The sequence below is a fragment of the Amblyomma americanum genome, chromosome 10, assembly GCF_052857255.1.
Source record: "Amblyomma americanum isolate KBUSLIRL-KWMA chromosome 10, ASM5285725v1, whole genome shotgun sequence".
Taxonomy (NCBI): domain Eukaryota; kingdom Metazoa; phylum Arthropoda; class Arachnida; order Ixodida; family Ixodidae; genus Amblyomma; species Amblyomma americanum.
In genome coordinates, this window is record NC_135506.1 from 1626354 (window position 1) to 1649721 (window position 23368).

A 23368-nucleotide genomic window follows, 5' to 3' on the forward strand; every position below is an offset into this window, starting at 1 on the left:
CTTTTTCCGGGCGTCAGCGTCCGCCCCCCTTGCGGTCGCCCGCGCAAATTACGTCGGCTTGCGAATGCAGCCGTCGACGGCGAAAGGCGGCCGTGACAGAAGTGGGCTAATGTGGGAAGCGCTCTCCTGCCTGCTTGTTTCCAATCCCGCAAAGCTGTTGCGGATTTGTTGCGGAATGCGTTGGCATGGTTTGACCCCTGAACTCGGCGCGTGGGTGTCTACGCTTAGTGCCAGCAGTACGTGACGCCCGCGCTCGTTTCAGCGCACTGGTCTGATGGCAACGCAATGTGCGTGTACTAAGGCCGGCGAAACGAATCGCTTTAAAGGGGCATAGAGAAGTCCGTGCAATTCTCGTTTCCAGTAAACACTTATTCTACGTAACTCTCTGGCGATGTTGATGTTAGTGCAGCAGCAAAAGACGCATTTTTTGTGGAGAATATGCGATTAAATATTTTTTCTGTCTCTCGACTCAAACTTGTGACGTCACAATTTTAATGATGCAATCTCAATGCCACTGCAGATACGCACAAACTACGGAAAACAGGCCTCGTACTTTCAAATATCGACGTTTCTGAACAATAATGCTAGTACCCAAGAAAAATTTACAATCTCTAAATAAACCATGAGGTTCGAAAAAGTTATTAAAACACACTTTCTTTGCCGTTTTAATAAATAAGTTCCTTATGTACTTTGATATTTTTTTAATATGGGCTGATGCAGCAGGAATATTTCTTCTGACGTCTTATTTATTACATTTTGAACTAACCTATGCTACTTGCTGTATTGTTGTCTTCTGCAGAGTGTACACATGTTTGGGTGATGTGACGTTTGTCAGGTTAGAATATTGTCCTTCTGCTGCAGCACTTGACACAGTTTCGTGTCTCAAATGAAAACGAAAGAAAGACCAGAAAAGACTCTGTGATCACCGTGCGGAAGTGAACGGCAATGCAGCCCAGCCTCAGGGATGAGCGCCAAAGAAACTGTTTTGACGCACCACAGTCTGCTTGAAGAAATGGCCGGGAGTGACGACACCTGTTATTTCATTTTTTTTACCTTTTGTAGCTTATATCATATTCTTTTTTGAGTGGAAGCAGCTTCTTCCTCATTAGAGCGCGGTAACCTAGCAAGACTTGAATTTGCCCTCAGTGCCCCTTTAAGCGGCGTAGGGGCTGGTCTGCAGGCGGATGCAGCGGCCACCGTATATATTTATTTGTTTAACGGCACCACACCAAAAGAGATTGCGCTAAGGGGGACATTATTATAAAAGTAGATGCCAGTAAACAAAGGGAAAAGCACTAGTCAGCGCATAATTAAAAAAACATAACATATTCTCTAAGAATTAAAGGGAGTACATGTGGTCACAACGGAAAAGAGTGCATGCACATGCGTACAAAAATACGAAAGAATATATAAAATATGAAGGCAAGCATGGCAACAAAATAATATAGCCGGATTATTCTAGCAGTACCAGCTCAACACATGCTCTCGGAATGAAACAGGGTTAGTTAAGAATCCAATTGAATCAGCTAGGGGATCATTCCAGAGTGATACCGCGCGGGGAAGTTTCGATTAATTGAAAGTTCTTGTGCGTGCAAGATGCGTGAAAAACTAACAGAATTCTGCGAGCATCAAGAAGTGCGGCAAAATAATGAGGTGATACATTCTGCCCGTCGACTGCAGTTGGCCTTGTCTTTGGCCACAGAAATGGGCCTCACCGATCGCAGCCTGCTTCTGTGTGTGGCAGGAATGGTGACCCCTGTACGAGTGTGTTCAGCTCCAGTGCAACAAGAAAAGAAAGGATTCAACTTTAAATCGTCAAATTTCTGGGTCCATAAAGACCGCAGTAACAGGCGTGAGCGTTTAGTTTTTAGCAACCACCGAACACTATGTATATTTGTTGTTTTGGGCTAGATTACTCTTTCGAAGTGCATTTCTATTGAGCTGCTACTCCATGGCAATAACTTTGGTTTCCGATATATTATTAGGTGAATATACTCCATAAACATCCAAAAAACACAAAAACCAGTTGCAACAGCTCGCTGTGTTTGGCTTGGAGCTGACGTCAAATGCGGCGTAACTAACTATTCAAACTGACGAGGACATACTGGTGAACACGATCACGAAGGTCAACACTTAAAAGCGGAATATGTGCGTGGCGACTTCGGCTTAGGCGTTTTCGGAAAGGAAGAATCCCGACGCTGTCTTCAACGAATGTTAGAGAGTTCAGCCTTCCGATACAATGCGCTGGCAGGGAGAGAGTGGCAATAAAAGAAAGGAAGAAAGACACGAAATGAAGTAAACAACTGGAGTACCGTAATTTCTGGACTAGTCCCCTTTCCATATACTGTCCGTAGGGCTGAGTGTCACATAATAAAAAGTAATTATTTACTATACTGTCCGCACCTGGTATATATTCCGCAGCGCCCACCTGCAGGATTACGTTGAATGCATTAGTCGCCAGAGCGCTCTCTTTGAAGCGAAAAACTTCACTACGCTAGTCAATACCGCGCTTCGCGCGAGCCGGCGTATGTCGGAGCACGAGTGACGTCACGCACGGTGCAGGTGGCCGCCACCTACTCCGTTGCCTGACCTTTCGCCGCTGCCGCGCGTGACGTCACGCGCGGCGCAGGTGGCCACTGTCGCGCGCTATGCGTCATCGTTTGACGTTCGCCGCAAGAGTGTGTTTATCGCTCATAGAGCCAACCAAAACTAAATCGGAAAATAATAAAGCCATATACCGCCTGGTCCATCAAACGAAGGACCGGATGCGGAGCTCCTCGAGAAGGTTCGCGTCAAATGCTACGGGGACTCAAACCCGGCAGCCTACACGGACGGGTACAGGGGCAAAGAAAATAACGATCTAGACAGACCCATTACGAGGGAGGAAGTCTACGCGGCTATGCAGTGCGCGACTAAAAATACGGCCACAGGCGCGGACAAAGTTACAAACGCGCTCATCCGCAACCTTAGCGACACCCTGGTAGAGGAACTAACCGAATTTCTCAATACACATTGGGAAGCGGAAACGGTACCGGCGCAATGGAAACATGCCGAGGTAGTCATGATTCCTAAACCGGGCAAAAAGCTACAGATTAAAAATCTGTGGAGGTGTCATGTGTCAGCGGAGGTGTCATGTGTGCTTCTTTTTTTGTACATTGCCCCTCCCCCCCCCCCTCACTGTAATGCCACGGTGCTGTGGGTTCCTTACTAAATAAATAAATAAATAAATAAATAAATACTAAATAAGACCAATATCGCTCACCTCGTGCTTAGGGAAACTATACGAGAGAGTGGTAACGCGCAGGCTACAACAGTATATGGAGGATAATGAGCTGTACCCCCACTCTATGTTTGGTTTCCGAGCCACACTATCCACCCAGGATATACTTCTCCAAATCAAAGAACAAGTACTCTTAGGAGTACCCTACAACGCGGAACACGTTATAATGGCAATTGACATAAAGGGAGCTTTCGACAATGTTAGCCACGACGCCATCCTTACGTGTCTAGACGACCTAAACTGCGGGAGGAGGATCCATGGCTATGTTAAAGCGTTTCTTTCGGACAGAACATCTACGATTGGACAAGGAGAACTTAGATCGGATAAATTCTCCACCCCAAACAAAGGAACACCCCAGGGCTCCGTCATCTCTCCCAAGCTCTTTAACGTAGCGATGATTGGGTTAGGTAAACAATTAGAAACAATCAACGGCATACACCACGCCATGTACGCCGACGATATCACAATTTGGATGACCGAAGGGTCGCTAGAGGGAAAGGAAGAGAAACTTCAAGAAGCCGCGACATGCGTAGAAAACTATGCCAAGGCCAGAGGCCTCGCGTGCTCGACAGAAAAATTGGGAATTCTCCGCGTCTGGCGAGGCAAACAGAATCGCACGGTTCCGGCAGACGACGACGAGCTAAAACTCGAAATCTACCTCGAAGGCAAACCGATCCCAGAGAAACCCATGATTAGAATCTTAAGAATGTGGATACAATCGAATTAGCGCTGTACTCACACCCTCGCCCTACTAAAAGCATCGACGCTGCAGGTTGCTCGCATGATTAAGCGGGTCTCGCAGAGACGATACGGCATGCGCGAGGAAGACACGCTTAAACTCGTAAGGAGCATAGTGGTGAGCAGGGTGACCTATTGTCTCCCCTACCGTAACCTTACCCAAGGAGAAACACAACAAGCAGAAGCAATCCTACGCCGCGCCTACAAAGCTGCCCTACAATTACCAAACAGCACACCGACCGAAAAGTTGATGGCCCTAGGACTCCTAAACACGCTAGACGAGCTCAAAAGAGGTCAGCTTGTAACCCAGCTACAACATTTAATGCTTACACCAACGGGCAGGGAAGTATTAAGAAAACTGGGTGGCGAAGGAGCGCTATAGTAGAAATTCAAAGGACAGACACAATACCCGACGAACACAGAGAAACATTAAAGGCGGCTCCACTGCCCAAAAATATGGACACAAATCTGCACACTGCACGCAGAGCGGCCAGAGCCACCTATATACAAAGAACACTAGCCCTGAGGGACACAACGGTGTATGTGGACGCAGCCAGATACGCCAAAATTACAGGACAACGCAATTACAACATGATGGCGACGGTGATAGGCTCGGACCTACGCGAGATCACTAGCGCATCTCTAAACGACTGCACGGTAGTCGAGGCCGAAGAGGCGGCCGTAGCTCTAGCGGAGCGGACGGCTACCGGTCCAAGCAGTCTTTAACGATCATATCAGACTCGCAAGCAGCCTGCCGAAACTATATGAACGGCAGAATGAGCCGCAGCGCGCTCCGCATACTCCGCTCTTGCGGCGCACCCCAAAAGGATAAGCAAGGAAGACCACTTTTGCATACGATAGTATGGACGCCAGGTCACGAAGGAGTGGTAGGCAACCAAGAGGCCGACAGGGTGGCTCGAGAGCATACGAAAAGCCGAGCTTCCCGCGTAGGTGGCCCCGAGGTTTTCGTACCTATCCCTCGGGGATATACGGCGATTTTAGATTATTTTAAGGGGGTCAGAAGACGCTACCCCCCCACCACACAAATAACTTAGCAGGGAAGAAGCTGTAGCTTGGAGACAGCTGCAAACGGGTACCTACCGTAACCTGCATATACTAAGCAAAATTCACCCCACGCAATATAAAGATACATGTCCGTGGTGTAACGAAACACCCACGTTATATCATATTCCGTGGGAATGTCCGAGAATACCCGTGGTCCCAGCCATACCAAACCCGAGTGCGGAGCAGTGGGAGGGGTTGCTCTCCAGCGACCACCGGTGCGACCAAATTGGTCTAATCCGGCGGGCCAAGCTGGCGGCGGCATCCAGCGGAGCCCTGGAATAGGGGCAGACGACCCTGTGCAAGAGAAGATGACCCAAGTTATCTGACACCGCAGACGAAGAAAACTAGAGCAAAATAAAGTTTATTCTTTCTTTCTCTCTCTCTCTGTTTATCGCGGAGGCCGACTGTATAACCGCTTGCCAGAGAATCAGCCGCGGAGCGGCCGCTCGCATTGGCAGAAGACGCAATGGAAGAAGAAGACGCGGCTGGTGGTAGGTCAAGACGCTTGGCGAGACGTTCTTCAAGTACACCTCGGGCGTCTCTGACATGCGCTTAGCTCTCCGCTCTTCATTCTTATGTAGACGGGGAGCCTCATGCCAGGCAGTTACTTCGGGGTCAGTAGCAGCAGCTTCTTGTAGGCTCTGAAGATGCCGCTTGCTAGACACGCGGCCACCAGCCGCGTCGTCGTCTTCCATTGCGCCTTCTGCCGAGGCGAGCGGCTTATATCCTCCGCCGCAGGGCAGCCGCTAAGAGCACAGCGCATGCACCCTTCCTTTCCTCGAAAGCATCGGCGTCTAGAACATTGTCAACGCCAATGAACGCCGACAGCTTTCGCTTTGTATATCCTGGATTAGCTGAGCTAATCCACATTCATTTTTTCCGGACGCATCACGACTGTTTTTCTGCGCGCAGATGCTTCGCTGTTTTCTTTCCTGCCGGGTGGAACTCCCTGCGGTACATGAATTATAAGAGAGTCAGATGCCTATGATTGGCTGCGTGCAAAATTTTCATTCGAAAGATAACGCGGGGGGCAATGTTCTTCGAAATCAAGACGCCAGTAAGTGCCAGTTACCACGCGCGAAACCAGTCAGCTGCGCGGTAGCGACGAAAGTGCATTGAAATTTAACTGCAAAGTAGAGAGAAAAGCGCCATTAAAGTCTAAGTCATCTTGCATGAATTTTAAAAGGCAAAGGCGGGCTAGTTGGTTGTTAACAGGGGAGTGCACATTGCAACCGCGCAAAACGACGAGGGACGAAGAGAAGAAAGCACAAGACACGACGCGGAACTTCAGCTGAGGTTTACTACACGAAAACCCACATATATACAAGGTTCGTAATCACACCTGATATACAGCAGACCCCATCAGGTGACACTGGCATGCGGGCGCGCGTGGCACAGCTTAGCATGAAGATAGTTGGATTCCTTCTTAGATAAGGATACGGAAGAGGTGCTTATGCAACGGTCATTTTCTTTTATAATGCTGTAGGCTTCAAAAATTTCCCTGCTAAGCTGGGTCGGTAATTGTTTCAGGACAATTGTGTCTCGGAACTAGGGCGTGCAGTCACGGCAATTGCGACAATGTTTCGCCAGTTCACCGCCCCCGCCAATGATTCAACGGCTGCGCGGTGCTCGTGAAGTCTAACATTCAGGCAACGTCCAGTTTGCCCTATGTACCAATTCCCACATGTGAGGGGTACTCGGTACACCACCCCTGTTTTGCAGGGAGCGAACCTTTCTACGTGCTTAGTGCGGCACCCGTTCTTTTTTCCATTTCCTTGCACCATATTGCACATGCCTGAAAGCTTCTTGGCCGCCGTGAAGACCACCGGGACCTCATATTTCATGGCCACTTTTCTGAGGCGATGTGAAATCTGGTGGAAGTACGGCATAGCCACGGGTCTCCAGCGGTGCGGTTCTTCACTTAGGCAGTTCTTCGGTGGGCATCGAGCTTCCTTGGCGAGGGCTTCTATCACCGAAGTGACCAGCTCACAAGGGGAACCCGCACTAGTCAGTCGTTGTAACTGAAATTGCACGCTGTTCTGCATTTCATGTGGGCAAGACTTGTAAAAGAGTGCCGCGCAGGCAGTTTTTTGCTATTCCCCCTTTTTATAAGCTTTGAATGAGCTGACTGGTGGTTTAAAATACCTTTTTTTGAGCGAGGCTGGTACCTCCAGCACACCTGGGTTCCACTAGTATTCGTAACAATACAGATGTCTTAAAACTGCAAGCATCCCTGCGACGGCAGCTCATAGGTGAAGCTAAACCGAAAGGCACACTCACTGAAGATTTGAAGAATCTGGTTCACTACTGTAATGGCCCCTTCTCAAGATAGGCCTTTCAAGAAAATGGCATAATCGTCTACATACCCAAAAATCTTAGCCGAGTGGGCTGTGCCAAGGTTTGCGGTGATTCGCTTGTCACAATATGCGACATCTTTTTATCATAGAAGAAGGAATTCAACTATCTTGATGCTAACCTGTGCCACGCGCGCCCGCATGCCAGTGTCACGTGATGGTGTCTGCTGTTTATCAGGTGTGATTACGAATCTTGCATATATGTGGTTTTCAGTGTAGTAAACCTCAGTTGCAGTTCCGCGTCGTGTCTTGTGCATTCTTCTCTTCGTCCCTCGTCGTTTTGCGTGGTCGCAATATGCACTTCGCCATCTTGCATAGAGCTTGTCAAGATTGATTTCTTTGAGGAGCACAAGCATTGCCTATTTCAACGCTTACAGCCAGAGACAAAGAGAGAGAGAGATAGAATAAACATTTAATTGTAAAAAGAAGACCGGAGCGGACCATTCCATTTCGCAAATTGTGGTAGTTGATGCAAGCGGAAGGCATCTAGGTGGAATTGTGGGACCAGATGACTGCTCGTTTAGCGGAAAAGGGTAGAAGTGGCATACAACAGAATACATACAGTGAGGTAACTACTCCATTGCAGATATAAGGACAACAGATTTGGAAATCGCCAAATACCAATTTTTCTAAAGTCGCCCACTGTGGATACTAATATTTTAATAATAATTTAATAATTTACGTCGTTTCTCAAGCTATGGTTGCTCTTTCGGTATGTCACCCAAAGAAACGACAGTGTTGACCGTAGAAAACGACACGACAATGAAACGACCAGCGGAAGTCAAGAAGCACACTGTTCTTGAGCAAAAATAAAAAGTCAGAAAATTGAATAAATGCTATACAACATAATGACGAAGGACGCTCCATTTCAAGCCCGCACTCACGTGATCCACGCAGAAAAAGCGAACGAATCAGCAGTTGCGTATGTTTCCTAAAACAAATTTCGAGCCAGTGTGGGAAGTGTGTGCCGCGTAATGCCCTCGAAAACACAGCCAAATATGTATTCTACCACATTTACAACTCCCTGTTTTTTGTAAACATCGTCCCAGTGTTAACTGGAACTCTTGTATGGCCTAGTTGGTGCATGAGAATTACAAAAGAAGGTGGCGCGACCGACGAAGACAAAGTAGGTGCACATAGTAGGCGACGGTGCTGTCGTTTTGTGTGCCTACTTTGTCTTCGTCGGTCGCACCGTCTCCTTTTGTAATTCTCAGTGTTCTACTATTGTTTTTTTAACTCGCCCAACGTCATGGTGAAAACAGGCTCTAAACGATTCGCCCCTTTCTTGTTATTAAAGGACGCAGACATTTCAAACACACTCAAGCGTTTGTGAAACGTTGAGTAACTCTCGGAAAAGAACAAAAAATTAAATACCAGTGTGTATGGCGCACGAAAGCTTGATACGCCACTAGACCCCGCTGAACCATATTCTTTTTTTATTTTTGTCTTTTTTAGATAACAAGGACAATCACCTTTCTAAAGACTAGTTGTGGAGCGACAGAGAAATTTCTAGGCTGTTTACTCAGCTGGCGATGTCGACGGTATACTGAAAGAGATAGAGACCTCATGCATACAGGAGAAGGGGTTTATTGACATTTTGCACGCGGGTTGCGCGAGAGAGACCTGTTTACAGACCCCGCTGAATCGCTCCCCACCAGATTAAACAGCGCGAGAAGCAGGGACAAAAACCGCATGCTGAAAGACACCAACAACGCCGCTGATGTATCTTCCCGCATGTTTCGTGTCTTTCTTATCTGTGCTATTGAACAGCAGTGGAAGGTAACCAGTTTACCAAATTCACTGTTTCCCGCCTTCCTTCTCGGATGCCAGGCTACTCCGAAGCTGAAAGCAATTTCACATCCAACGCTTCTTCACACGACAACAGTGAGCGTTCGAGTACTCCGAAGCGCGAATCCTTTCTCTCCACACTTATCCTCCTCTCTCACCCTGTAGCCTTCGTTGTGAGCAACAGAGCAGCATGTGCAGCTTCTGGCGACCTTGTCTCCATCTGAGAAGCGGAGATGCGCATATAAAGCGGTAACGGGAAGCGTGCGTCGTGGCCCCGAGTCTCGCCGGGGTCCGCCGGCGGCGCCATAATTCTGTGACCTGTGTTAAGTGATTAAGTGGCGCCGCTCATCTGCACAAGACGATCTGCGACGCAGACGTAAACAGGACCAAGCACTCGTCGCGGCCGCCAAGTGTTATTACAGCAGGGCGCCCGTCAGGACAATCCCAGCAGTGAGAATTGGGAATTCCAGCGGGCATTGCGGGGGTAATCAACAACGAAAACGTGTAACTGCTGGAAATTATTCGCCCTTTGCTGCTGTAGAAGTTCATGGAAGCCACTGAGAGCTGCTGACCTTTGTTCGTGTAACTCTGTACTATCATCCTACTATTTCTTCTCCTGTTGTAGCCATTGTGTGCAGGTGCAGTGGTCCTAAATATGCAAATAAAAATGAGTCCTGATTACTGGTGAATAAATAAATAAATATGGATAATATATTTATACACTTGTTATACCTTCAGAGGCTGACTTTTGGCCTCTTAGGGGAAGACACATACGGCTCGACGCCTGTGGTAAAGCAGTGTCTCTCGTGATGTATATGTCAGCGTGTTAAATCAGTTTAGTGCATGCACACTTTTTGTGAAGCAAACCGCCAAAAACAAACACCGCTCGCACCATATCGGCGCCTTTGGGAAGTGTCCTTGAAGGCGTCACGGCGTTTAAACCCTTTCCGCGTTGACCTTACCAGCCTTCCTTTGTGGAGAAGAGAACACAAGCAACATAACTGTGAAATATACCGACGGTCATTACAGCCACCGGAAAAGCTTCGACCGAAACGCAAGGGTAAATCTATGAGAGACAAACACCAGTACTTCTGTACATGTGCTGGGAGGAGCAGGAAGCGTGAACGCGATTTTATGCTGCTGCTAAGTGGAAACAAGCGTATTTGCATATCCGTAACCTCTTACAAATTCAATGCTTTTGCAGCTGTTGGGACTACTTTAGCTTTCAGCTACGTTGGTGGAGAAAAGTGCCTGCATGTATGTTCACGTGTATCCGTCTCTTGATGGGGGTGTACCTAAAATGTTTTTGGAACCTTTGTGTTCAACTAATGCTTCTCCTGTACATATTATTTTTTGTTGACTGCATTGAAACAGCGCCGCCGCGGTGGCTGAGTGATTATGGCGCTCAGCTGCTGGCCCTTAAAGACGAGGGTTCGATCCCGGCCGCGGCGGTTGAATTTCTATGTAAGCGAAATTCTAGAGGCCCGTGTACTGTGCGATGTCAGTGCATGTAAAAGACCCCCAGGTGGCCTAAATTTCCGGAGCCCTTCACTACGGGGTCCCTCATAGCCTGAGTTCCTTTTGAGATGTACTGCAATAAGGTGTTTGTCTGGGCTAGTCGGTACATGGTACTAAATGAAGGCACAGCGCACGAAAGGCGGGACTGAGAAAGAGACAAACACAGCGCTGACTTACGACTGAAAGGCTTTATTGCTCGCACGCAATAAATAGGCGAAAAGGAGCACAATCAGCAGAAGAAGTGCATCAGTGATGATTGTCAAAGAACACAAAAAGCACACAATCACAACCTACACAAGCGAACCTAACTGTTAAGATAGTCAATTTCTTTTTGTGTTAGCGCGACGGAAGGCTTGCTGACGCAGTTGTCAAAAAGCCTTATTTGCAAAAAGCCTTACTTGGATCTTCTGTGGTACGTGTGTTCCGCTACGTTGATGACTTTCTGGTGATTTTTAGTTTAAGGAGCGGCCACAGTGTTGCAGATCAAGCCAATGACATCCTCTCATTGTTCAGATCTAATCTAAAACCATTTCAACTAACGATGGAAGTTCCAGATCATGACGGCATTCGCTTTCTGGACCTACAGATAATGATGTGCGACGAAGGGGTATGCTGGTGCTACTCACCCCGAGCTCAAAAGGGCTTCTATCTTACTCATCCTCTCATTCAAAAATAGTAAAACGAGGCGTCGCGACAGCCGCCCTCAAAAATTCCATTTCCAGGTCATGTTCCCATCAAATGCAATCTAGCTTCAGAAGCCAGATCATGAGGCTGAAAAAGGCCGGCTTTCCAGACCACATCCTGCGTGCTGTAGCGGAGAAAATTCTTGCCGAATTCAGAACAAAAACAACGAGTTCGCTTGCAGCAGAAAACCGAAACTACGCGGTGATACCTTATGTGCACAAGGTATCACATAACCTGAAAAGAATTGCAGGAAAAGCCGGTGTCAGAGTGATCTTTTCTGTCCCGAACAAACTGCAGCGCTTGTGTAAAGCCGTAAACGGTGAAGGAGCTCCCCCTGCCGAATGCGGAAAAAATCACGAATCACCCTATCTGCAGTGCCGTAAAAATGTTGTCTATAAGATAGAGCTATCCTGTGGACGATTTTATATAGGCCAAACAGGGCGCTGCCTTAATGATCGCCTAAGTGAGCATAAACGCTCCCTAAAGCCACCCCCCAAAAGCAATTTGGTTATACATTGGCTATCCTGTAAATGCACTCCTTTTTTCGGTCGTACTAAAATACTGTATAAACATAAGGACCAACGTACGCGGGAAATCGTGGAAGCTCTTTTAATTCACCAGGGACTTGACAACTGCGTCAGCAAGCCTTCCGTCGCGCTAACACAAAAAAAAAATTGACTATCTTAACAGTTAGGTTCGCTTGTGTAGGTTGTGATTGTGTGCTTTTTGTGTTCTTTGACAATCATCACTGATGCCCTTCTTCTGCTGATTGTGCTCCTTTTCGCCTATTTATTGCTGCGAGCAATAAAGCCTTTCAGTCGTAAGTCAGCGCTGTGTTTGTCTCTTTCTCAGTCCCGCCTTTCGTGCGCTGTGCCTTCATTTAGTACCTTTTGAGACGTTAAACCCCCATAAAGCAAACCAAACCAAACCAAGCATTGAAACACGCAGCATTAGGGTGTTCCGCCTACCGTTTCCACGTACAGGGACGCAGTCTCTATCAAGCCACTAACTGGCTTTTCAACTACGTTCCTCAGCGTCAATGATGCCGAAATAAAGATGAGGGTGAAGGGCGAGCTTTGCAGCAGTGACCAAAGACAGAACAGTGCCTGTGGCACCATTGACCAATAGTGGCATAAGTTGGATACTGACTCTGCATGTAAGCGTTACGCTACTCGCCTATTTGGCCTTTCTGTTTATGTTCTTACATACATACAGACAGACTACATACGTTGAGGTCGATAGAAGACCTCACCCTCACCACTAATGTATCGCGGGTGATGCAAAAATGTAATTAGAATAAAAGAAAGGGGAATATAACCGAAAAAGAAAATCAAATAAATTTTGCTAAACATGAAGAGCGGGGAATATAAGGGGATGAATATAGGAGAGAGAGAAAAACAACGCAAAGAGAACGAACGAGGGGGAAGTCTCAGGGTGCTTGCCAACGTTTCGGCAACAGAACTTGTCCTCATCTGGGCGAAGAGGACAATTCCTCTTGTCGAAACGTTGGCAAGCACCTTGAGGCTTCCCCACCCTTGTTCACTCTGTGCTGTCAGGAAACCCGTCAACCTTCCCTCTCTTTAGAAAAATGAGGTAAGTTCGGCTACCATCACAGCCTTCCAGCGACGGGTGCGGGCCAGACCTAGGGCCGTCTTATAACTTCAATTTTTTTCCTTTCTTCTTTCTACCTGCTTGTTCCTCCTCTTTGGCTCTCTAAGTCCTTGTTGATTTGTACGACGTCTTCTTCCGTAGGTATATTAACCTCGATCCGCAAGCTGAATTTCCTACGCTTCTCCTTATGTACGACGCATAGACTATAAGCTCAAATTCGTATTCAGTAAGATGTAAGCCATGTCCTGCTTGATTGTCTGCCTATACTCTTAAGCTGAACTTTTTACGGTAGAAACGTGGAGGGTGACGAAAAGGGTTCAGCTTACGTACAACGGAGCGAGCTATGGAAAGAAAAATTGATGGGGTTAAAATTAAGAGATCGGAAGCGAGCAGAGGCGGCGAGGGAACGAACGCGGGTTAACGACATCCTAGTCGAAATCAAGAGGAAAAAATGGGCGTTTTAGGATAGGGCATGTAATGCGAAGCCAAGACAAGCGATGGTCCTTAAGGGTAACAGAGTGGATTCCAAGAGAAGACAAGCGTAGCAGAGGGCGGCAGAAAGTCAGGTGGGCGGATGAGATTAAGAAGTTTGCGAGGATACGTTGGCCGCAGCTGACAAAAGACAAGGTTAACAGAGAGACATTGCAGGGGTCTTTGCAGTGCAGTGGGCGTAGTCAGGCTGATGATGATTACCATAAAATCCTACTCCTGTATCCCTCTGTACTGGGTGTGCAGATTCTTGCTCGGTTCTGTTCATTCTATGCTGTGTCGCAATTTGTTCTTCGGTTGTCTTGAGTGTGAAAGGTTTGCTAGATTTTGCTTGGTCCTGGCTATATAGCCTCTTGCTCATTATAACAGAATATTGCTTCTTTGACTGGGTTTACTGTATGGGCTGTAGGTTCTTGCTAGGCTGTCTTGATTAGCTGCTCTTTGCCGCGACTTCTGAGCCAGTGTGTGGTATCTCTTGATGTTCTCTTGAAATATAAAATAATAACGATACTTTTGCTGTGTGGAGACTGTGTTGTGATGGGTGGGCTATATTGTTTGGCTGTGTTGCCCCTCTGGAAGCGTGCCAGCCCTGGTTCTAATAAAGCGGAGTTAAGAAAAAGGTTGTACGCGATCAGTATAACTTTATCTGCATCCCTTTACTATGCAAATGATGTGCGGAGAGCCCATAAGGGTCAGGTATTGAAGAAATGGCGGGAGAAATTGCGAAAAGTGCCATGCCCGGCCGTTTACCTTTCCTCAAGATGTGTGTGCCGCTCGCCGAATAAAGCTTCGCTGCTCGCCGCTTCGTTCTCGTGTCTCCATCACTCTCATAAATATGGATTAATCGCTACTCGCTCAGTATTTACTGACTCATTTATGCCGGGACACGGCCGCCTGCGATTCGGTCATTCGCTTGCCGAGGCATAGCACCAACGCCTTCGCTAGTTTCTGCTAGCTGTCTCTGCCGCAACTGCGATGCGTTGATCTTTACTCATCTCTGACGGGGAAACGGTTCTTCAAACGTGTTCTCGCATGCTGCACTGTACCGTGCGCAAGATGGGCGACTTAAACAAAGTATTTTCCTACCCTTTTGCTCTTCAAGGACAGGCTAGAGAGAAATGCTGCCCAGTCAGTCCCGAGGTAACGCAAGGAGCCACCGCGTGGCTGCTTCTCTCATCTCGCGGCTGTGCAGCATTCCGAGCTTCCCTCTACGCCCTCCTCGCACTCACGCCTATGTGTGTTTCTCTACGCTCAAGTTAAGATCAGTTGCTTATCAGCCTCGTGTCGTCTGCTCTCTCTGCTTGCTATTTCTTGACTGGTGTTACTATTTTTTCCCTTTAAATACTGTTTATTTGCGAAAGTAGCCATTTGGTACCGAAAGGACCAGGGGCGCCTGAGAGGGTTAAAGGTGCCACTGGGCGAGAGAAAAGCGGCAATTGCATGACTAGCGTCGTATACCTGTCACTAACAACCGATGGCGAATGATGACCAAAGTTGCGAGAAAATCTGCACAAGTGGCCAGAGTTATAGGATAAGCTGCAGTGCACTGATGAGGAGAAAGAGGGTGAAATCTGGTATGTGTCTCCTCTTCGCCTTGCTGGCCTCCTCAGTTCGGACACGAAGCAGTCGCCTCCCGCGAGTTGTAATAGATTACCGGCGTTTGTGCACCACGGACGGGGCAGTGCATGCATTCACTGTTGCTCGACACAGCGGTCCTCGCCCAATGAAGCAACAATGCGCGACCAACACGTACACGGACGCCGCCCACACTCTTTTGGAAAAAATTTCGGATGAATTGCGAGGACAAATGGTGCAACACCTGAGGAAAGAAGATGATGATGACGGGTTCTTAAAGCGCAAGGAAATAAGTGGCCAAAGAGCGCCATGGCGCAGAGTATTTTTTTCTACCTAAGGTGGGGTCAAAGACCCGTTTCTCAAGCGTTTCACCCCAAATAAGTGGAGCCCCAAACCAGGGGAAAGATTGTACCCATTATATCACCGGTGGGTACCCGGAGGCACTGGGGATCGAACTCCGCACCTGACGCATGCGAGGCCACCGCTGCGTTTGAGGAAAGAAGGCAGTTATTTCCTAATGATCGGCGCGGACTATTTCATAAGAAAGGAGACGCCAAAGACTTGAAATATCACAGACCGATCAGCTTACTGTCCGTTGTCTACAAGGTATTTACTAAGGTAATAGCTAATAGAGTCAGGCCAACCTTAGACTTTAATCAACCAAACGATCAGGCAGACTTTCATAAAGGATATTCCACCATGGATCATATTCATGCTATCAATCAGATGGCAGACAAATGTGCAGAATATAACCAACCCCCATATACAGTCTTCATTGATTATGAGAAAGCAATTGACTCAGTGGAAACCTGAGCAGTCATACAGGCAATGCTGAATCAGGTTGTAGATGAGCATTATGTGAAAATACTGGAATATATATATATATATATATATATATATATATATATATATATATATATATATATATATATATATATATATATATATATATATATATATATATATATATATATATAGGAACTGTACAGCTACTACAGTCCTCCATAAGGTCAACAATAAAATGCCAATAAGGAAAGGCGTCAGGCAAGGGGACACGATCTCGCCAATGCTATTCACCGCCAGTTTGCAGGAGGTATTCCGAGGCCTGAATTGGGAACAGTTGGGGATAAGAGTTAATGACGAATACCTAAAAATCTGCGATTCGCTGATGACATTGCCTTGCTGAGTCACTCAGGAGATGAACTGCAAATAATGATCAATGAGTTAGACCGACAGAGCAGTACGGTGGGTCTAAAAGTTAACATGCAGACAACCAAAGTAATGTTTAACAGTCTAGCAAGGGAACAGCAGTTCACAATTGGAAGCGAGATGCTGGAAGTGGTAAAAGAATACGGCTACTTAGGGAGGTAGTGACAACTGATCCGGATCATGACAGGGAAATAACTAGAAGGATAAGAATGGGGTGGAGCACATATGGCAGGTTATCTCAGATCATGAATAGCAGGTTAATAATATCCCTCAAGAGAAAAGTGTACAACAGCTCTACATTACCGGTACTTACCTATGGGCCAGAAACGTGGAGGCTAACGAAAAGGATTCAGCTTAAGTTAAGGGCAACACAGCGAGCCATGGAAAGGAAAATGATAGGTATAACGTTAAGAGACCGGAAGCAGGCAGAGTGGATGAGGGAACAAACGCGTGTAAATGACATCCTAGTCGAAATCAAGAAGAATAGATGGGCTTGGGCAGGGCATGTAATGCGAAGGCAAGATAACCGCTGGTCCTTAAGGGTAACGGAGTGGATTTCAAGAGAAGGCAAGCGTAGGAGGGGCCGGCAGAAGGTTAGGTGGGCGGATGAGATCAGGAAGTTTGCAGGCATAGGGTGGGCGCAGCTGGCAAAGGACAGGATTAATTGGAGAGACATGGGAGAGGTCTTTGCCCTGCAGTGGGTGTAGTCAGGCTGATTATGATGATGATAATTTAAACGCCTGGCTTATGCATTTGCCGCAGTGAATTCCTGTAGACGCGGACTACACCATTTCGATTGTGCTTCAAATGTCGAGCCCGTCCTGCAAATTATCGATGTGTGTTTGAGCACCGTGGGAAGAACAAATGATGGTCGATTTGCGTAGTTAGGCCAAATGTGAATTAGTGGCGCTAGCAGATGGGTTTTCCCTTCGGTTCCGGTGTTCAGATTCATTTTTCACGGATGGCAGCTGTTCGGAAAGCGATAATAGGTTAATGTTCATATATACGGAATTGGTCATTATCTCCATTCACAGATTCCTGGGAGTCTTCCCACCACTCCTGGCGCAGTGGTGCATTGGTCAAGCGATGCGCCTCTGTCCTGCGATGGCATTTGCTGCCATCGGTGGCACTTGGGTTGGGTTGCCACCCAGGTTGCTCTTCCTGAGCAGCCTCTCTCGATTAATTGGGCAGCCGCTTGCCACAAAACAGGTTTCAGATAAACGGACAGACAAACACACAACGACTAAATGCGGGGCATGGCCACTGTAAGTGCCACCGCACTAAAAACTTCTAGTACGACGCTTAACCAACCATTTAGGATAGAATGCGATAGCAGGAAATCCTTGCCGGGCAGCTACTCCTCTTGCATAGGTTCACAGATGGCGGAGAGTGCTCATATCACCGTCCCGGCAGCCACTGCCTCGGCGGATGGCTTTTTCGAGCACAGCCACCGGTGGGGCAGATAGGGCAACAATGGGGACCTGTAATAATATCGCAAGGGGGCAATCTGCGCAGCCCAGAACAACCGAATGCGCTGGGAAATATATTCAGACATTCGTGGAATGGAAGCGATCCTTCGGGATCAGTCTCGTTGTACTCTTCTGACAAAGTCGAGTAGACTTGGCCGGTGCATTTAGCGACATGGTCTTGGCGGCTATTGCCTCCACAGAACAACCATGCTCCCATCAAGGCTCCGCATCGGCGCTGTCTTCACTATCGCTGAACTGAGCTCGCAGGTGGGGATTCCGCCACGAGGAAATAAAAAAAAACTTTAAGCTCCGCCCTAAGTGTATGATGCGAAAGCTAATGGGTTAATGTGTCCATACATGAAGAAATGGGCATACTCAACATTCATAGATAGGTGAGCTGCTCTGCAATCAAAGCGAACACACACACACAAGTGTGTACTGCTGGTTCTATTTAAGAGTTGCAGAAAGTGCGCGGACCTCTAAGCGGAAAACTTGTGCAATTAGAGTCGGACATCGTGCACACCACGGTGCTTTTATGTGGCCCGCTGCACGCCGCATGTGTGGATGGCGAGAGCCCATTTAGATTCGCAAGTAAACTTTGACCGAAGTGGCTTTGCTGAAGCCACGTTGCTGGGACAGTGCTTCTGCTTCACAGAATCGGGATATTCCACCTTTTATAATATCGATGTGCGCTGTCTCCCTACCTGATATTCGTGATTGCTATTAAGCATTGTTTTCTTTTACGGTACAAAAGCTTAGCGATTCCAGGCTGTGTTCTCTGCACTGAATACTTCACCGGAGCGTAAAAATAAAAGTGCAGTTAAACTATACAGATACTTCGTGTTTAGTAGCACTAACGATGTGCAGTGGGACAGTTCTTTAACAGTACCACGCCGAGGTCTAACCAACACTTATACATCATCGTACGAAGAAGTGCAGAAACGGCCAAGAACACGTGTTTCCGCACAAAGTGTGTGCCGATTGTAACCTTTTTCGCCTCTCCGCTTTCTCACATGGCGGTTCACGACTGCTTATTCGACGCTTTTAAAAAAATGCATGCCTTTATGAACAATACGCAAGAGTGACACTTAAAGAAAGCATCCGGTCATATATAGCTAAAAAACGCATACGTACTGTGTGACATAACGTCCCGTTTGCGACCCTGAGGGGCTGTAGGTTAATCAGGAGCCCTTTATTACGCCATCTCTAATACCCCTGGTGCAACTTCGGGCGGTTATACTTATACGTACCTGATGTATAGCTTAGTTTATGGAGGTAGTTGACATACGGCAGTGAAAATTCTCCGAGATGAAGCGATAAGCTACACTTTCAGTTATAGGATGTACATAGCAAGAGAGGCTGGAGTCACACATTATAAAATGATTTGTACCTAAGAAATCCGGCATATTCTCCGACATATGCCATACCGGGGAGAACACACGATTCAAAAGTATTATTATGAGCGTCATTTCTTTTCCCGAGGATCCCAGGACATCACAATGAAGTCCTTGGGTCGGCGTCGTTTTAGCATGCGCTGTAGAGCAGAGGCGGAGAGAGAGTTTTCTCAGTGCTTATTTCAGTAACGGGCTAAGCTATTCCCCAGTGCTCTTCATTGTATGCTGCGTGTAATGGTGTGGTGTCGACGATTGGTTCATATCATCCCAATTTCGATTCTGCCTGGCACCTTTGTTTAAGAGTAAAAAGCAGCCTAGGCTGGCATATCTGACAGTATTCACTCTTCGACTTTAGCTCTGTGCTGTAAAATGTTACACCTTGTATTAAATAAAAATTATAAGTGCACAAAATTCAGCGCCAGTTCTATGTCCAGATTTGAGGACAGAGGGCTGAAAGGCCTGAATCGAATTGTCTAAGGGCATTCGCAGGCAAGCGCGATTCTGCACGGTGTCTTCGTTTTAAAATATTACGTTCGTCAGTTCACAGATATCCGGGTAAAAGACCAAAAGGGGTGCAGGTGTGACAACAGCATTAGACACCATCTACTGAGGCACAACACTGAAATATTTCAACAAACATCACTGCTGTCATTTAATATAGACGCGCACCTTACGATATACTACATATAGTCCCTTAATTCTTCAGTAATATCGTACTATATCAACCGAAATAAATTATGTAACATTGAATTTTTCTTTGCATACTCCAGCAGCGGATGAGTTTTGCAGCCTTCGAGCATTTCGCTGGCTTCGTCTCACGCAAAAAAAAAAATATGTGCAGCAGAACGAAATCTAAAGCAGGTACTTTACTAGCACGGCACCGTTTAAAGCTGTCCTGTGGAGGTACATACGATTCCGAAGAGAAATAATACAGGCGCTTCAGATTTTCTTTTCATTTTTTATTGCAGTTATCGATCGAGTGGGAAGAAAGATTTGAAGATTTCGGGGTGCAACACCATGTGCTCGGCGAGTGACGGCCACGCGGAAGCCACGGACACCCGCTGTAAAGAAAGGAGGAGCCAAGAGGAGCATCGCGGCACTCACCTGTGCCGCAGAGTATCCAAAGCCGGCTGAGAGGCCGCATCCTTGCCTCTACTCCGCGCACCGAAGAAGCGAAACTTGGAAAGCACCGCACACGCGGAAATGGGCGGCCGGAGGAGCTCACCAAAGACACGTCCAACACCACCACTTGGCTGCGAGGGCGTCTGCAACGGGACGACGCGTGCCGTCTCCCGCCACTGCTTGGCCCGTACGCGTGGCGCCCCCTGGGCAGACGGCCCGGAAACTGTGTCTGCCTGGTCGCTCCTGCGGCAGCATGAGAGAGCGCCATTACCAAGTGAGAGAGGGGAAGCGTTCGAAATGTTTTCGCAGCCCTCCCCAAACACCCGTTTCTCTCTTCTTTCTTCCCCCTAAGCTCCTTCCATCCCGACGTTGTTGAAGCGTCCATCGTGAAGTGCGAGTAACTGCGCCTTTCCACTCCTAAAAATCAACTTTACTTTTTTTTTCAGGGCTGCCTGCAAGGAGGAATGCTGGACAGGGCGAGTTGGAATGCGTTCTGGGTGCAATGCAACGGGGGAGCATTTTTTTCGTCTTCATGAGTTGAGTTGAGTGGTTGTAAACTACCGGTGGGATTAGCCTTACAGTTGCTGCCGGCAATTGCTCCACCGTAGCGACACTTAAATAGAAATCACAGAAACACTGTCCGCAAAAACCCAAATAGACACTCCTGAGGTCACCATGTGGAGGCCAAATCCGCGTCCTGCAGGTAAAGTAGAAGAAGGCGAGAAGCATCCCTTCTACTCGACTGGCTCCCGCGCGGGAAAACAATGTCCTGAAGAGAACTGTGAGGAACTCCTGACTTCTTGAGGGATCCGAATAACACAGCCCGTTCCGCGTTGTACAAAGTACAGCACAAGAGGTAATGTTCTATGTCACCATACACACCACACGTTGAACACAATGGTGACAACGCTAGGCTAGTCTTATACATCCACGCCGGCGTACGAGCAGAATCCGTGCGAACGCGGTGCAGCAAAGTGGCTTGGTACCTTTTGAGACCCTTGGTCACACATGGCTGATGAGGAAAGCTCCACAAAGAACTGAAGTGGCACAACACCACATCTCTGAACATTTGCTTGACTTCATGAGGGACTCCATGTACTGGAATCCCGGAGAGAGCTGTATGGGCGAGGTTGTCTGCTATCTCGTTGCCTAAGACACCTATGTGCGAGGACACCCATTGAAAACGTATAGAGAAGCCTTTGCTATGTAGATTCTGCACCAAACGTAGGGATCTAAGACTCAAGGCATCAGTGGAGAACCCGTACTCTAACCTTTGCAGGGCAGATTTTGAATCCGTAATTATGACAGTAGGTTGAGGCGTACAACACCGTAGCTTCTTTAGAGCTGCCTCAAGGGCAACGCTTTCGGCCATTGTGGAGGACACGACTTTAGTAAAACGAACAGACCAATCATACTTCAAAGACGGAATATGAAAAGCAGCTGCACTAGATCCTCTGACCTTGTCCACAGAGCCGTCTGTAAAAATTTGAAGAATGACGGGCATATTCGGTCTCAAGAGGTTCCAGTACGAGCGAACGCATTGCCGCTAAAGGAGAATTCCGCTTAGCGCGAACGTGGGGAATTGTCAAGGAACAATCGAGGCTCGGAAAGGACCAAGGTGGCTCCAACGTCTTCGGTCGATCTCGAAGGTCGAGACCCAGAGAACGAAGAGTATTTAGAGCCAAGTACGCCCGGGACTCAGATCTCTTTCGAAGGCGCTGTAGAAGCGCTCTCCCGGCAACAGTCTCTCTGAGGCGGCCAATTTTCCGCAAAAGTCTTTGTAAAGCAGCTAGCCGGAGAGGTTTCGATTGAGACTCATACAGTACTGCATTGTTTGGAGCAGCCTGCGGAACGCCGAGAGCCCTCCTTAGTCCCATTTTGTGCAAAACCTCAAGGCGTTTCAGCTGCGATACCGAGGGGGAAATTAAAGGGAGCTGGTACATTATGCGACTTGTCACCAGGGCATCGTGAAGCCTGATCATTGAAGCAGGATGGTTTCCCCATTGCTCACTAGCAACTCTACGAAGCACATTGAGACGCGAAGATAGTGAAGCCACAATCGAGTCCACAGCTCGTCGCCACTGTAGACGTGAGTCAATAGTGACGCCCAAAAAACGTATGTGGTTAACCTGACGAAGGCAAGACTGATCGAGGTCTATGCTCAGCCGCGCATACCGTCGTCCCCTACCTGGAAACAGGACGAAGCCAGTTTTTTCCACCGAGAGAGTCAACCCAACACCTTGAAGGTAACTTTTAACTGAAAGCACGACCTGTCGCGCTAATATAGCTAAGCGTTTGTGTTGATATCCGGTTAACCAAAGACAAATGTCGTCTGCATATATCGACATATGGACATGCCTACAATGTTTTTGCACTTTTGCGGGAAGACCAGCCATGACAACATTAAAGAGCGTTGGGGACAGGACACTACCCTGTGGTACCCCTCGCGATACCGCCCTTTCGGAGCTCATTGTACTGCCTAACCGCACTCGAAATTTACGATCACTGAGAAATGAGTGAATGAATCGCAGAAGATAGCCCTGTACGCCTATGACCTGCAGACTATTCAGTATTGAGCTCTGGAGGACGCTATCATAAGCCTTTGATACGTCTCGGAAAATAGCTAGTGTTGAAAGTCCAAAAGCACTCTGATGTTCAATGTGGCTTATCAAGTCCAGGACGCTATCTTGCGCGCTTAAACCTGTGCGGAATCCAGTCATGCATGTTGGTAGTGCCCTTCTATCCTCAAGCCACCAAGACAAACGCTTACTTGCCATCTTCTCCATGAGCTTAGCCACACACGACGTCAGCGATACAGGACGATACGAGGCCGCGTCTGTCATCTCTTTGCTGGCCTTCAGCAGTGGGACTACACAAGCCACCTTCCATGAAGGGGGAACGTCACCAGACTCGCACACTCGATTGAGATAGGTTAGGAGCATCTTCCGGTGTTCCAGAGGCAGGTTCTGTAACATTTGATTGGTAATGCCGTCAGGACCTGGTGCACAGCGACGCCGCAGGCTGCGGAGCGCTGTCTGTAGTTCTCGAAGTGTGAACGGGGCGTCCATAACA

General features: G+C 47.7%; 1 protein-coding gene across 1 annotated transcript in view; it reads right to left on the minus strand.

Moving 5' to 3' along the window:
* Window positions 1-20437, minus strand: part of LOC144106682 (uncharacterized) — a 105509-nt gene extending 85072 nt beyond the window's left edge. Inside the window, exon 1 of the mRNA XM_077639524.1 lies at window positions 20279-20437. Coding sequence (XP_077495650.1) covers window positions 20279-20318 — 40 coding nt within the window. The 5' untranslated portion in view covers window positions 20319-20437. The remainder of the gene's footprint in view (window positions 1-20278) is intronic.
* Window positions 20438-23368: the final 2931 nt, after the last annotated feature.